General features: G+C 37.7%; 1 protein-coding gene across 10 annotated transcripts in view; it reads left to right on the top strand.

The window, feature by feature from the left end:
• Nucleotides 1-10,437, top strand: part of ALPK1 (alpha kinase 1) — a 151,141-nt gene extending 140,704 nt beyond the window's left edge. For 9 of the 10 annotated variants that reach the window (XM_079154631.1, XM_079154630.1, XM_079154629.1 and 6 more), the window contains 4 exons: nt 1,399-1,552; nt 5,444-5,606; nt 7,180-7,366; nt 8,563-10,437. In XM_079154631.1, the coding sequence (XP_079010757.1) occupies nt 1,399-1,552; nt 5,444-5,606; nt 7,180-7,366; nt 8,563-8,762 (704 nt within the window). In that variant the 3' untranslated portion in view covers nt 8,763-10,437. Of the gene's footprint in view, nt 1-1,398; nt 1,553-5,443; nt 5,607-7,179; nt 7,367-8,562 lie in introns of those variants that run through there. The other variant, XM_079154626.1, reaches the window with a different exon arrangement.
• Nucleotides 10,438-16,682: the final 6,245 nt, after the last annotated feature.

Here is a 16,682-nt window from a genome sequence, read left to right as displayed (position 1 = left end):
TTCTTGATAATCGCCATTCTAATTGGAGTAAGATGAAATCTTAGAGTTGTTTTCACTTGCATTTCTCTAATTACTAGAGATGTTGAACACTTTTTCATAGATTTATTAATTGCCTGTATGTCTTCTGTTCATTTGTTACTGAATTTTAACTTGAATACCAAGATGTTGCATTTCTTTCTTAGGGTTCACGTTGGTCTTTACCCTAGAAAAGACACTTTCTTGCCTCGCACTCTTCTTCCTGTCTTTGTTCTTGTCTTGCCTTATTTTTCAGAAGGGTCTTACTAAGTCGCCCAGGCTGGCTTACACTCACCATCCTCCTTCTTCAGTGTCCAAGTAGCTGGGAATACAAACAACCCTGGCTTTTCACTCTGATCTCTTTTTTGGTTGATTTTGCATCTTTGTGTGGTGGCTACAATTTCTCAATTAATTCCTGAACTTTCCTGACTTAAAACAAGAGAAAATTAGGATGCCCTTTATATGTAATCTAGGATCTCTGGAGTTTCTAGGAGCCTATCAGGTAAAATGATTTAGTTATTTCTGTTTGTTCTGACAAAGAAAGTAAGCTCTTTTAAGTGGGATTCCCAGATTGGAAGAAGTTGCAAATATATCTCTTATCCCAGGATGCTCTCTGGGTTCTAGCTGTTTAAAAATCCCCTATATTTTCCATCTTTTCCATACGGAAACTCTGATCTTATCTTAATCCTTTGCTTTCCCAAGCAAGAGATTTTGTGAATCAAAAGCTATCCATTCTGGAATATCCTGATCCCAGCATACGAGAACTGGACCCAACGTGCCATGAGACCAAAGAAAGAGGCAGACAGATCCAGGATTTCCCAGAATCCAAATTATCAGGGGCTTACTTACAAAAGTATGGTTCTGGGCAGCAGGAGAACCAGTGGATCCCCACAATTTGGAAGTAGGTGTGTTTGTAAAGTGGTCAGGACAAGAAAACTTCATCCAACCTGGTTTTTCTCAAGCAAATATCAAAAATTCCTGAGACTGAGGACGCTGAGGCCCTGTCATAAAGCTCCATGCAGCACTGTAATGACAGTTTCACTTATTTATAGTGTGCTGGGAAACCATGCGTGAAAAACCTCCCAGGGTTACTCAGGAGCAGACTTGACAATTACCAACCACAAGTGCCTGCAGCCTGGTCAAGCTGAATGCCTACATAATTCTTTACTGCAAAATGTAAAGTGTTACTCTTTTAGTGCGCTTCACTAACTTTTTAACAGTAAACATAATTTGAAAAAAAAAGGCAAAAATTTGAAAAAAATGTTTAAAAAAATGGAAGATTTCAGATGGGCTGGTGTAGGACCTTTTTCACTACAACTTTATTCATGCTTTGTAACATTCTTTTGAAACTAAGCCCTACTTTCATCTTATCTTTTTTTCCAGATGCTCTTTTGTTAAAATATTCCAAGAAATCTGAACTGTGGACAGCCCAGGAAACTGCTGTGTATTTGGGGGATTACCTAAATGTACAGAAGAAAGGCAAGCAAAGAAATGCCTTCTGGGTTCATCATCTCCATCAAGAAGAAACTCTGGGAAGGTATTACTGAAAAATATCCATGTCAACAAAGTAAAATGGGATCATCTTCCCATGCTGTCAAGTACTCATTCATGAGATTTTTGAAAGAGCTGAAAAAAATGGCCAAAATATATGTTTTCAGATTTCTACCCTATGCCCTCTTCAACATTAGTTAGTTAACAACAGCCACCATGTATTGAAGACCCATATTATATCAGCCATTTGCTGGATGTCCTATCATAATCTCAAACTCATTGGGAAACATCCTTAGCCCCTTGTGTAGATAAGAAATATGGAGTTCCTACTCATATGGTAAGGCCAGAGAGCCTTACTAAAAATGCTGACAAAGAGGTCAAACTATAAAACCACACTTTTAAATAAATGGGTGAGCCTACAGAAAAAAAAAAAATTAAGCAAGAAGATCCTCTGGTCAGGTATGAAGCATGTCCAGGGATCTAAGTGTTCGCTGCACTGTTTAGATGTTCTCCATAGAATCTGGGGCAGGGTGGTGTGGGGTACAGTTAGAGGCATAAGGTGTACACAAAGAATAGTGAGTTCAGAGACCACTCATGGAAAGCAGGGATTCAGTGATGATACATTCTCAATGGGATGATTATATTTTTTTATTTTTTATTTTTCCATTTTCAGTTCTGGGGATTGAACCCAAGGGTACTTCACCATAGGGCTATACCCCTAGTCCTTTTTATTTTTTATTTTGGCACAGGGCCTCACTAAATTATTGAGGCTGACCTCAAACTTGTAATCTTCCTGCCTCAGCTTCCCAAGCTACTGGGATTATAGGCGTGTGCCACCACTAACAACTTTCGGAAAGATCATCTTTTTAAAGCCCCACTCCTGCTGGATGCAGGGGCACACACCTGTAATCCCAGTGACTCCAGAGGCTAACGCACACAAGCTGATGAGAATCACAAGTTCGAGGCCAGCCTCAGCAACTTAGCAAGACCCAAAACAACTTAGTGAGATTTTATCTCAAAATAAAAAATAAAAAGGGCTGTGACCGTGGCTCAGTGGTTAAGTGCCCTTGGATTCAATCCCCAGTACTGGAAAACAAAAAATAAACAAACAAAAAACAACAGCATTAAAAAACAAAGCAAAACAAACAACAAACAAAAAAGACCACCCGACTCCACTGAGGAAAGCATCTATAAAATTTTCTATTTGGCCTTAGTTTTTGATGAAAACTTCAAACAAAATCTCACCTGAAAAATTAGTGATGCCCTCATTGGGTTTAAGACCTAGTTTGATACCATTTGTATATAAACAAAAACTTTTATAGTTAATCTTGTTCTTTATTTATCTAAATCCAAATAATGTAAGAAATAAAAGGGGAAAGAGAAGAGGGAAAGTGAGGGAGAGAAATCAGAAGCTTTTTTTTTTTTTTTTTTTTTTTTGGTACTGGGAATTGAATTGAACTCGGAGGCACTGGACCACTGAATCCCATCCCCAGCCCTATTTTGTATTTTATTTAGAGACAGAGTGCCACTGAGTTGCTTAGCACCTCGTTTTTGCTGAGGCTGGTTTTGAACTCTCTATCCTCCTGCCTCAGTCTCCCAAGCTGCTAGATTATAGGTATGCACCACTGTGCCCAGTCCTGAAGCCTCTTTAAACAATAAAAAGTTGAAAATTCTTAAAAAGTTGACAATAAACATGCAAATGCATTTTCTGGGTGCCAGGGCCTTTTTGAAGTGATTTATGACTGATTCAGTTAATCCTCCTAAATCCTGATGAGGTAGATGTTATTATTGTCCCCATTTTATAGATGAGGTAACTGAGGCACAAAGATATTTTTAAAACGTCGTAAGTCACATGTGTAAGTGGTATATTAAGGCATTTTGAGCTGAATTGTGTCTCCCCCAGCCCCCCAAGATTCAAATGTTGAGGTTCCCAGTATTCAGACTGAAAATTGAGTCATTTCAGAGCCAGTTAAGATGAGGCCATACTAATGGAGGGTGAGCCCAGTGTTAACTGATATCTTTACAAAAGGAAGAAATCTGAAGACAGGGACACACACAGAGAATGCCATGTGAAAATTATAGTTAGGCTGCCACAAGGCAAGGAACTTCCAGAAACTAGGAGAGAGGCCTGGAACGGATCTTTCCTTATTGCCTTCAGAGGGATCATGATCCTACTGGCACTTTGACTTTGGACTCCTAGGCTCTAGAACTGTGAGAAAAATCAATTTCTGTTGTTTAAGCCACTTAGTTTGTGTACTTTGTTGCCTCATTCCTAGGAAACTAATATACTGGGATATATCCTAGGAGGATCTAAGATGAGAAATAAATTGAGACTAAGAGACATGGAGAATGGAATAAGAAGGTTTAATATACATCTGATCCAGAAGGAGATAACAGAGCAAATAGAACAGAAGCAATGTTTGATTAGAAATTTTCTGGTAATTTTCCAGAATTGTAAAAGATACTAATCTTCAAATACAAGAATCACAATAAATCCCAAAGGAGTATGGAAATGGAAACAAGGAAGAAACTGGAAGGCAGGCAATCATAAATCTACTCCTGCATAATAGTCCAACTTCAGAATACCAAGGACAAAAAAAGGCTCTTAAAGGCAGTATGTACTGGGGGCGGGGGGACAGATTACATACAAAGAAATGTCAGACACACATCTGATTTCTCAGCAGCAACAACAGAAGTCATAAACTATGGAAGTCATATACTTGAAATCATCTTTCATGGAAGACAAAATAAAGACATTTGCAAATTAAAAGAAAAATAACTGTAAGAGTCTACCACTAACAAATTCTCACCAAAGAAAAACGATCCCAATACAATGGTGTAGAGTCCAAATGGGAGGAAGGAATGGTTTTTGCTCCCAGACTGATGATCCCACACCTAGAGTTGGAGGTCTTCTGGCAGGATATTCAGGAAATGCTTCCGTACTGGCATCCATAGGCTTTACTCCTTTTGTACATACCTCTGGCTTCAGTCACAAAGCAAAATTCTGAATTTGTCCTAAATTCTGCCCATCTTGAGTTCTGTCTAGAACAGAACTGCCTGAAGTACTGGGCTACTGCTGCTATGACCACTGTTCCTCTATGGGCTGCTCTCTTAGATCATGTAGGCTGCTCCTCTGCAGCCTCCTGTCAAATTTCCTTTCTGATTCCCTGGAATTTGAATGGCCCAAACTGTTGCCTCCATGATTCCATTACATATTGGATTCAGAAATGTCTGGAGAGAGTTGACTCTCATTGAGGTCTATGATTCAGACAGTTTCCTTTGATTTTTTGAGGTCATTGCAGGCATATGTGAAATTACTCATAACTTCATATCAGCTGATATCATATATAAGCCACAGTAGAATGTAGTGCTGACTGTGTTGCTTAATCATTTACTGAATTGTGTCTTTTTTTCTTTGACTGTAAGATAAGCCCTTGAAATCTACAAACCATGTCTCACATTTTCAAAGCACTTAGGACTAGCACATTGTTGTGCATGTAATAGGTGTTGATAACAAGTAAGTGTTCGTAGGGATGAAATTCTCATACAAGGAAGGGACAGAGGAAGGCTTTGGATTGAATAATTGGTGTGTATAAGGCCACACTGCAGCTTGGGAAAGATCTGGCTCCGGAGTCCAGGCACTTCCCAGCACACCATGTTGAACCCCTTGGCTTATGAAAGAGGTCAGAAGAAGTGCCCCATTAAGTAGACACTTCCCTTGATACTTGGTATTATTCTGGGGTCAGCTAACATTGCTCAGGTGGTTCTGACAAAAGCATTTAAATCACAAAGTAAGCCAATTAATTAATGTTGACCAGATAAGGCAGAGAAAATAATATCTTGCAAGCATTTTTGATATCTCCTTTTAATCTTCTTAATTTTATTCTACAGAAAAAGTATCACTTTACTACATTATGTGAATTTTCTCTATTTATAGATATGTAGGGAAAGAATATAAAGAGCAAAAGGGACTCTGGCACCATTTCATTGATGTGGAGCGGCAGATGACTGCACAGTACTACGTGACAGAGTTTAACAAGAGACTCTATGAACAAAAGATCCCAACACAGATATTCTACATACCCTCCACAATATTACTGGTAAGGTTTTTAAGAGCAAGAGTTTTGTTAAGCAGACCTATAAGTATATATTATAGGCACAGCATATATATATCAGTGGCAGAGCATTTGCCTAGCATGTGTGTAAGCCCTGGGTTCAATCTCCGGTAACACAAAAAACAACAACAATAATCATTAAGTTCTGTTTCTATTGCCAACCTATCTACCTCAATCATTGTTCTGGTAAAAATTCAATAAATTCAGATTCTAGGATCCTTCATCTGCTTCATCAACTTTATCTTCTTAGCAGATATGTAAGAAATATGACCCTCCATCCCCATCAATACATCATTTAGATCTTCCAAGTCATATTTGAATATCTGTTGATCCTGGCATCCGATCCCATATGGTCGAGGTAGCATTTTCAGTAGGCTGTCTTGTTGTATTGTCTCTGTACTTTCACAGAAAGAAAGGATGCTAGAGATCATGTCTAATGAGCTATCCCCTCAACACTACTCATAAATTCCATTTTACATCTGTTTGTCCCCACCTCCTGCAATCAACTGACACTAAGCTGTAGCTTAAACAAGCACCTTTATTTAAAAAATAATTATCACCCTTTTTAATATAATTTAAATAATTATAATTGTTAGGAAGTTATTAGTTGGGCCTAAGTCTATCCTCCCTCTGTTTTCTGCCCATGGATCTGCTTTCTGGAGTCATTGAGATGAGTCTCTTTTCACTAAATATTCCTTGAAATAGATAAAGGTGCCCAGTGTGATGGTGCAAGCTTTAACCCCAGCTATTCGGGATGTTGAGGCAGGAAGATCACAAGTTCAAGACCAACCTGGACAGCTTAGCAAGACCCTGTCTCAAAATAAATTTTAAGAAAGCTGGGGATGTAGCTCAGAGGCAGAGCACTTGCCTAGAATGGGCAACGTCCTGTGCTCAATACCCAGCACTGCAAAAATTAATTCATTAATTAATTAGTAAAGGCAAATGTCCCTACTGAGTTTTCTCTTCTTTGAATCCAGAATATCCTGCTTCCCCAAATATCTTAGATCCTCAGTGCATTCATACTTACAGTGATTTTTTTTTCCCATTGGCCAGAGATATTTTTAACCCATCTTTTATTGATATTAATAATAATAGCCATCATCCAGTTTTCGCCTTCTTTATGTCACGTGCTGTACCAGGCATTTTGCAAACATTAACCTTTAAAACAACTCTGCAGAGTAGATCACATCACTCAGAGATGACTGAATTGTTATTCCAACCCAGAATCACAGAGCATGATCTGTTCTTATAACCAGGGCAAGCTAGCCCCAAGGGTAGGTCACTTCATGGCCTAATTTTTAAGTGAGCACTTTACTATATGAACAATAATAACTTTAGGTTCTATTATATGCCACATACAATGCTGAGCACTTAACATGCTTTTTTTTTCCTTTTAACAAAACTAAAAGGTGGTTATTGTTAATATTATACACTTTAGAGGTGAGGAGATTGAAGTCTAGAGAAGGGTCAAAAAATCCAAACTGAGAGCTATCCACCTCTAGAAGCCATGGCCTTATTAACCATCTTACTATATACTGCCTCCATTTCTATCTTTCAGATTTTAGAAGGCAGGACAATAAAGGGATGTATCAGTGTGGAACCTTACATTCTGGGAGAATTTGTGAAATTATCAAATAATGCCAAAGTGGTGAAAACAGAATACAAAGCCACAGAATATGGCTTGGCTTATGGCCATTTTTCTTATGAGTTTTCTAATCATAAAGATGTTGTGGTCGATTTACAAGGTATGTGGAACTGGGACTAATGTTTTATTCCAAATATTACTTATAATATTTATAAGTTAACATAATATCTATTACTTATATGTGAATGTAAGTATTTGAAAGTTTTCCTTAATCATTTTTAATAGATCATTCAGTGTATAGGCCATTATTTGGAATTAATTCATTTTACTATGTGTAGCAAATGATTCTAGAAAGAACATAATGTCTGATACTTCTTTAAGTGTCTACAGGGTCACATAATCAATGAGGAGGTCTGGCTCATATTTAGTGGACTTACTTCCAAAGCAAAATCCAGAACAGTGTTTTTTACTTCACTCAAGCAGATTTGCACAATCTGCTTGATTTCTTATTGATTTTTTTCTACTTGTCAGAATCTTCTTTCCAGTTTTTATTTTCTCCAGCTTTTTACCCTTACTAAGAGGGGAAGGTGGAGATTCATAGTTGGGACCATTATGGACAGAAAACTATGTGTACTTAAATCTGACTCCTTTTAAAATCTGCATTAATATATTTATTTTGTTTCCATCTGTCTGATATTTCACTCATCAGAGGTCTTACTAATGAATATTCTACACTTTGTGTAAATGATAAATGAGATTTATTGTAATTATTTTAGTAATGCCCACATGACCACCCCAAGACCCTTTCTATTCCCCCTCCAAAAGATTTCTTACTCTATTGTATTAGGTGTTTTAATTATTTGTTGCTTATTGATCTCTCCTCCTTCATGAGAATGCTGGCTCAATAAATACAAAGACTGTCAGCTCGTTCTCTGCCATAAAAGCAGTGCCTAAAAACAGTGCTGCACCCAGTGAATATCTGTGGCCTGGACAGATGACTACATGAATAAATGACCAAGGCACTAAAGAAACTTTCAAGTCATCAAAGGAATATGCAATATTGTGATTTTCATAATTATTCTAAGTGTTTTATATTGCTCTCTAATACCTTTAAAATTGGTGATCTTGTGTCAAATTTAACAAAAATAATTATGCAATATTCAATTCTTCTTAAACCAATCATTGGAATATGCAGCCCAGATTTCTTAGCAAAAACTTACTAAATATAAACCATAAGATAACCAAGTTTTAAAAGCACCTCCTCAAGCATTTATGTGTGTATATGTCTTTCCCCTAAAATGCTTGATTGACATTTGTAGGGGACTTAATACTCAGATGCATCTACTTCTCTTTTAGGTTGGGTGACTGGTAATGGAAAAGGACTCATCTACCTTACAGATCCCCAGATTCACTCTGTTGATCGGAAAAATGTCACTACCAATTTTGGAAAGAGAGGAATTTTTTACTTCTTTAATGACCAGCATGTGAAATGTAATGAAATATGCCACCGTCTTTCTTTGACTAGACCTTCAATGGGGAAACTAAACAAGTCATAGACTGTGGATCAGCAAAGAGACAGACCTCTGCGCTCACCAACATCAATTTCTCCTCTCCTTCCAGGCACCAGAACATGGCACAGCCCTGGTCCTTGAAGCTGGTCGTGGCCAGTGGTTTGTGAAAGGAACTGATGAGTATCACTTTCAGGCCTGGATTTAATTGCCAGTACAATATCCTGCAGGGTCTCTTTCCTCTGCCCATTTACCAAGTATGTGTCAGAAGGTAGCTGCCTATGAGCACAGGACTCACAGTGATGGCAATGTGGGAAAAAGCCCAACTAATCTGCAGGGATACAAAGTACTGCTGAGAAATAACTATGGTGTTTAAACCATTGAGATTTTGGAGCTTGCTGTCACTATCTGTTCAGATTGATACTATTGGTGTTTTTTCTATTGATTTAGGCTTGCTTTATAAAAATATGCAGAGCCTTGTGATATGAATTCCAATATTTTCTGTTTGTCTTCTGACATTTGACTTTGCATGAAACATTTATCTATGCAAATTTTTGTTCATAGTTGAATTTATCAACCTTTTCTTTCATGACTTCTTGGCTAAATGTGATACTTAGACCTTTCTTACACTCTGAGCTTCTTTCCTTTAAATTCTCCCATGTCTTCTTCTCTTGTATTTATATCTGTGAAGGTATGACAGAAGAATGGTAGATTTTCATGGCCACCACACAGATCTTGCCCTACACAGATCTGCGTCTTTACTTAGGTCTAGGCTGCAGATCTTCTGTGGTCTCACTGAAAGAAATATACAGAAGGGACACTAGTAGGATAAAGCGATTCCATTGCACTTACTCTGTGGGACCTCGGCTGTTTCTCACTCTCTCCCTCCTCCACTATTCAGTCTAAATTTCCCTCAGCCTTTTTTTTTTTTACTACTATCTCAGGAAGTCTGGATACCTTATCTTATGGTGGGACTCTGCTTCCATAAATGGAGGGGCTGGGTACTTATCTTCTTAGTTTGGGGTTGCTGCCTCTCTTCACAATTGCAGTTGGAACAAGGCAGATCTGATCTACTACTGGAAGCACAGTGACTGGCACTCCCAGCTTCACCATGGGATCCACCATGTTCCTGGGGAAGCTATGTTTTCCCCTCGTGTTCTCAGCCCACAACCACGCACAGCAAGGATCTTAGTCTCAGAATTAGTCTAACAGGTGACTGTGGCACAGAACCTTCCTGTTGATTAATAAAACTTTCTTATTACTGCTGTGGTACAAGATTTCCCTTGCCCTGCCCTCCTTTCTTTGTCCTCTCTTTTCATAAGTATTGAGCTGTGCTCCAGTCTTTCTGCCAACTCTATGCTCTTGATTCTTTGTGATCATTTCCCCCAACAAATCAGGAAAGTCTAATCTTTCCTGGCACATACTTCTTGGGACACCAAAACTAACACAAGTTTATTTTTAAAACGTTTTATAGAGTCCTTGAATATTGGCTAAGTACACAGATCACCTGGTCATCTCCGTGCAGCATGAAAGTTGCTTTCATGCTTGGTTTTTTTTTTCTTTCTTTTTTTGATACTGGCATTTGAATCCAAGGTGCTTTACCACTACTGATCTACATCTCAAACCCTTTTTATTTTTTATTTCGAGAAGTGAACTTTTGGACTCTTCAGGCTCCTAAGTCTGATACCTGGTGCACCAGTGTTGGCAACCTGTTGTCCCTGGGAGGTGCCTGTCATGTCAGCTCTCTGGTGGGATCAGGATAAAGGAGCCACTGTATTCATCTTTCTTAGCATTGGCAGCCTAGAATTAGCACCAACCCAGGATTCAGGATTCAAGAAGAGGAGGTATTGAGAGACTCGGAACCAACTCAGAGCCGCTGGGTGAGACTCTCCCATTGGAGAGGCACCCTGGACGGGGCGGTACTCCTGGAATGCAGGGAACTTTGTAAAGTAGAGATGCCCAATGACACCCCCCTGCTGGAGCAGTGAACTCGACAACTGAGAGCATTGTAGAGGAGGGCTGCCCAGCAAGATGCTTGGGCACAGAGCAAAGGTCCCAGGACCGTGGGGAGCTTTTTGAAGGAGGGGCCGCCCAGTGAATGCTTCAGCACAGGGTGAGGCTCCCTGGCCCAAGAGGTAAGTCTGGGCCCTTGGGAACGTTGCAGAAGAGGGCTGCCCAGCCCAGGCGGTAGTTCTGGGTCAAGAGGAACGTCTAGGAGGGGAGCTGACCAGCAAGACATCCCCACCAAGTGAGTCTTCTCCGCTGGGTGAGGCTTTACCAACAGGGCAATAGAACCAGAGACACATGCCCAAACCAGCCAAGTCTCAGCCCACGGTCTAGTCCCCCTTTGGCTGACCATCAGTCAACAAGTGGACATGCCTCTGCCCACCAGCAGGGAATATACCCCACCTGAAAGCCACCACCCCTAGAGGGACAGCTTTCTTGTGGAGCACTGCATTATCAAGTTCCTCCAAGACTTCAGGATACTGAAGGCTAGGAGTTGATACATTGGAAATCTACAGGGACAATATAAGTCAATAGAGGAAATCTGTAATATCTCAGCGTTCCACTGATACTTGACCAATATGAGAAAACAAGGGAAGAAAATGTCCCAAACAAAGCTAGATGCTACATTAATAAAATCCAATGACAGCACAGCAGAAGAAATGTCAGAAAGGGATTTCAGAATGTACATAATTAAAATGATCAGGGAAGCAAACAATGAGATGAAAGAGCAAATGCAGGCATTGAGTGATGTCACCAATCAACAGTTAAAAGAGCAAATACAAGAAGCAAAAGATCATTTCAATAAAGAGTTAGAGATACTGGGGAAAAAAAAAACAGAAATACTTGAAATGAAGGAAACAATAAGCCAAATTAAAAACTCCATAGAAAGCATAACCAATAGGATAGAACATCTAGAAGACAGAACCTCAGACATTGAAGACAAAATATTTAATCTTGAAAATGAAGTTCAACAAACAGAGAAGATGGTAAGAAATCATGAACAGAATCTACAAGAATTATGCGATATCATGAAAAGGCCAAATTTAAGAATTATTGGGATTGAGGAAGACACAGAGAAACAAACCAAAGGAATGAACAATCTATTCAATGAAATAATATCAGAAAAATTCCCAAATCTGAAGAATGAAATGGAAAATCAAGTACAAGAGGCTTATAGGACTCCAAATATACAAAATTACAACAGACCCACACCAAGGCACATTATAATGAAAATACCTAACACACAAAATAAAGACAGAATTTTAAAGGCTGCGAGAGAAAAAAATCAAATTACATTCAGGGGGAAACCAATACGGATATCAGCAGATTTTTCAGTCCAGACCCTAAAAGCTAGAAGGACCTGGAACAACATTTACCAAGCCCTGAAAGAAAACAATGCCAACCAAGAATCTTATACCCAGCAAAACTTACCTTCAAATTTGATGATGAAATAAAATCCTTCCATGATAAACAAAAGCTAAAAGAATTTACAAAAAGAAAGCCAGCATTACAGAACATTCTCAGCAAAATATTCCATAAGGAAGAGATGAAAAACAATGATGCAAATCAGCAAAGGGGGGAATTATCCTAAAGGAATAGCCAAATAGAGGAGAAAACAAGTTGTATCAAAAAAAAAAAAAAAAAAAAAAAGAGGCAAATGACCAGGAATACAAATCATATCTCAATAATAATCCTGAATGTTAATGGCCTGAACTCATCAATCAAAAGACATAGACTGGTAGATTGGATTAAAAAGAAAGATCCAACAAAATGCTGCCTGCAAGAGACTCATCTCATAGAAAGAGATACCCACAGAATAAGGTGAAATGATGGGAAAAAATATACCATGCACATGGAAAGTTAGAAGAGATAAAGAAAGACATTTCATACTGCTTAAGGGAAGCATAAATCAGCAAGACATAACAATCATAAATACCTATGCCCCAAACATTGGGTCATCCATGTATTTCAAACAAATCCTTCTCAATTCCAGAAATCAAATAGACCACAACACAATAATACTAGGTGATTTTAACACACCTCTCTCACCACTGGACAGATCTTCCAAACAAAAATGGAACAAAGAAACCATAGATCTCAATAACACAATCAATAATTTAGACCTAATGGACATATATATAATATACCATCCAACAAAGAGTGAATACACTTTCTTCTCAGCAGCACATGGATCCTTCTCTAACATAGACCATGTATTATGCCACAAAGCCACTGTTAGCAAACACAAGAAGAAAGAGATACTACCTTGTATTCTATCAGATCATAATGAATGCATTGAAATTGGAAATAAATGACAGAATAAAAAATAGAAACTACTCCAACACCTGGAGATTGAATGATACACTATTGTATGATGAATGGATAACAGAAAATATCAGGAGGGAAATAAAAAAAAATTCTTAGAGGTAAACGAGAACAAAGATACATCATATCGAAATCTCTGGGACACTATGGAAGCAGTACTTAGCGGAAAATTTATTTCATGGAGCGCATTCAATAAAAGAAGAAAAAATCAACAAATAAACAACCTAACACTAGAGCTCAAAGTCCTAGAAAAAGAAGAAGAGAGCAACACCAAAACTAGCAGAAGACAGGAAATAGTTAAACTCAGAGCTGAAATCAATGAAATTGGAACAAAAGAAACAATCAAAATATGACAAAATAAATAGTTGGTTCTTTGAAAAAATAAACAAAATTGATAAACCCTTAGCCACACTAACAAAGAGAAGCAGAGGGAAAACTCAAATTACTGAAATTTGGAATTAATAAGGAAATATCACGACAGACATGAATGAAATACAAAACACAATTAGAAGTTATTTTGAAAATCTATACTCTGACAAAATAGAAAATATCAAAGACATCAACAGGTTTCTAGAGACATATGAATTACCTAAACTGAATCAGGAGGACATACACAATTTAAATAGATTAATTTCAAGTAATGAAATAGAAGAAGTCATCAAAAGCCTACCAACAAAGAAAAGTCCAGGACTAGAGGGGTTCTCAGCCGAGTTCTACAAAACCTTTAAAGAAGAGCTCATTCCAATACTTCTCAAAGTATTCCATGAAATAGAAGAGGAGGGAATCCTCCCAAACTCATTCTATGAAGCCAATATTACCCTGATACCAAACCAGACAAAGACACATCGAGGAAAGAAAATTTCAGACCAATATCCCTAATGAACATCAACGCAAAAATTCTGAACAAAATTTTAGCAAATTGCATACAAAAATATATTAAAAAGATAGTGCACCACAATCAAGTGGGTTTCATCCCAGGGATGCAAGGTTGGTTCAACATCCAGAAATCAATAAATGTCATTCACCATATCAACAGACTAAAAGTTAAGAATCACATGATTATTTCGCTAGATGCAGAACAAGCTTTTGATAAAATACAGCATCCCTTCATGCTCAAAACACTAGAAAAAATAGGGATAGTGGGAACATTCCTTAACATTGTAAAAGCCATCTACCCTAAGCCCTTGGTCAATATCATTCTAAATGGTGAAAAACTGAAAGCATTCCCCCTAAAAACTGGAACAAGGCAGGGATGCCCTCTTTCACCACTTCTATTCAACATCATCCTTGAAACTCTAGCCAGAGCAATTAGACAGACCAAAGAAATTAAAGGAATATGAATAGGAAAAGAAGAACTCAAACTATCCCTATTTGCAGATGACATGATTATATATTTAGAAGAACTGGAAAATTCCACCAGAAAACTTTTAGAACTCATAAGTGAATTCAGCAAAGTAACAGGATATAAGATCAATGCTCATAAATCTAATGCATTTTTATACATAAGTGATGAATCTTCGGAAAGAGAAATTAGGAAAACTACCCCATTCTCAATAGCCTCGAAAAAAATAAAATACTTGGGAATCAATCTCACAAAAGAGGTGAAAGACCTCTACAAAGAGAACTAAAGAATACTAAAGAAAGAAATTTTAAAAAACCCTAGAAGATGGAAAGATCTCCCATGTTCTTGGACAGGTAGAATTAATATTGTCAAAATGGCCATACTACCAAAAGTACTATACAGATTCAATGCAATTCCAATTAACATCCCAATAACGTATCTTACAGAAATAGAGCAAGCAATCATGAAATTCATCTGGAAGAATAAGAAATCCAGAATAGCTAAAGCAATCCTTAGCAGGAAGAGTGAAGCAGGGGATATTGCAATATCAGAACTTCAACTCTACTACAAAGCAATAGTAACAAAAACGGCATGGTATTGGTACCAAAATAGGTAGATCAATGGTACAGAATAGAGGACATGGACGCAAACCCAAATAAATACAATTTTCTCATACTAGACAAAGGGGACAAAAATATGCAATGGAGAAAAGATGGCCTTTTCAACAAACGGTGCTAGGAAAACTGGAAATCCATATGCAACAGAATGAAACTAAACCCCTATCTCTCACCCTGCACAAAACTCAACTCAAAATGGATCAAGGACCTCGGAATCTGACCAGAGACCCTGCATCTTATAGAAGAAAAAGTAGGTCCAAATCTCCAACATGTTGGCTTAGGATCAGACTTCCTTAACAGGACTCCCATAGCACAAGAAATAAAAGCAAGAATCAACAACTGGGATAGATTCAAACTAAATAGCATTCTCTCAGCAAAGAAAACTATCAGTAATGTGAAGAGAGAGCCTACAGAGTGGGAGAATATCTTTGCCACTCATACTTCAGATAGAGCACTAATTTCCAGAACATATAAAGAACTCAAAAAACTACACCAAGAATACAAATAACCCAATCAAAAAATGGGCTAAGGAAATGAACAGACACTTCACAAAAGAAGATCTACAAGCAACCAACAGATATATGAAAAAATGTTCAACGTCTCTAGTAATAAGAGAAATGCGAATCAAAACTACCCTAAGATTCCATCTCACCCCAATTAGAATGGCGATTATCAAGAATACAAGCAACAGTAGGTGTTGGCGAGGATGTGGGGAAAAAGGTACACTCATACATTGCTGGTGGGGTTGCAAATTAGTGCAGCCATTCTGGAAAGCAGTGTGGAGATTCCTTAGAAAACTTGGAATGGATCCACCATTTGACCCAGCTATCCCACTCCTTGGCCTATACCCAAAGGACTTAAAATCAGCATACTATGGAGATGCAGCCACATCAATTTTCATAGCTGCTCAATTCACAATAGCCAGATTGTGGAACCAACCTAGATGACCTTCAGTTGATGAATGGACAAAGAAACTGTGGTGTATATATATATATACAATGGAATATTACTCAGCCATAAAGAATAATAAAATTATGGCATTTGCAGGCAAATGGATGAAATTGGAGAATATCATGCTAAGTGAGATAAGCCAATCTCAAAAAACCAAAGAGCGAATGATCTCGCTGATAAGCAGATAATGACACATAGTGGGTGGTGGAAGGGGGGCAAGATTGGAAGAAGGAGGGAGTATATAGAGGGAAAAGAGGGGTGGGAGGGGTGGGGGGAAGGAAAAAATGACAGAATGAATTAAAAACTATTACCCTATATAAATATATGATTACACAAATGGTATGTCTCTACTTCATGTACAAACAGAATATGTATCCCATTTGTTTACAATAAAAATTTTTAAAAATACTATTTTCATAAAATCACAAAAAAGTTTTATATTTGTGTGTATGTATGAGTATGTATATATAAATATATACATACATATATATAAATATATTCATTTATCCTATTAACAAAAAAAGGGAGGAAATAATAATCCCAGCAGATGCAGAGAAGTTATTTAGTAAAATTCAAGATCAACTCATAGTTTAAAAAAGATAACAGAAAACTAGGCATAAAGGAAAACTTTTTGGATCTGATAAAGGTTTTTTTAAAGCCTTAAAATAAAAATAGCAATATTATATAAATTATAGTGAAGCAATTAAAGCTTTTTATTTGAGAAGG

The sequence above is a fragment of the Sciurus vulgaris genome (assembly GCF_902686455.1).
Source record: "Sciurus vulgaris genome assembly, chromosome: 9".
In the NCBI taxonomy this organism is placed as follows: Eukaryota; Metazoa; Chordata; class Mammalia; order Rodentia; family Sciuridae; genus Sciurus; species Sciurus vulgaris.
Note: the sequence above shows the minus strand (reverse complement) of the source record. Positions and strands in the feature narration are given on the sequence as shown.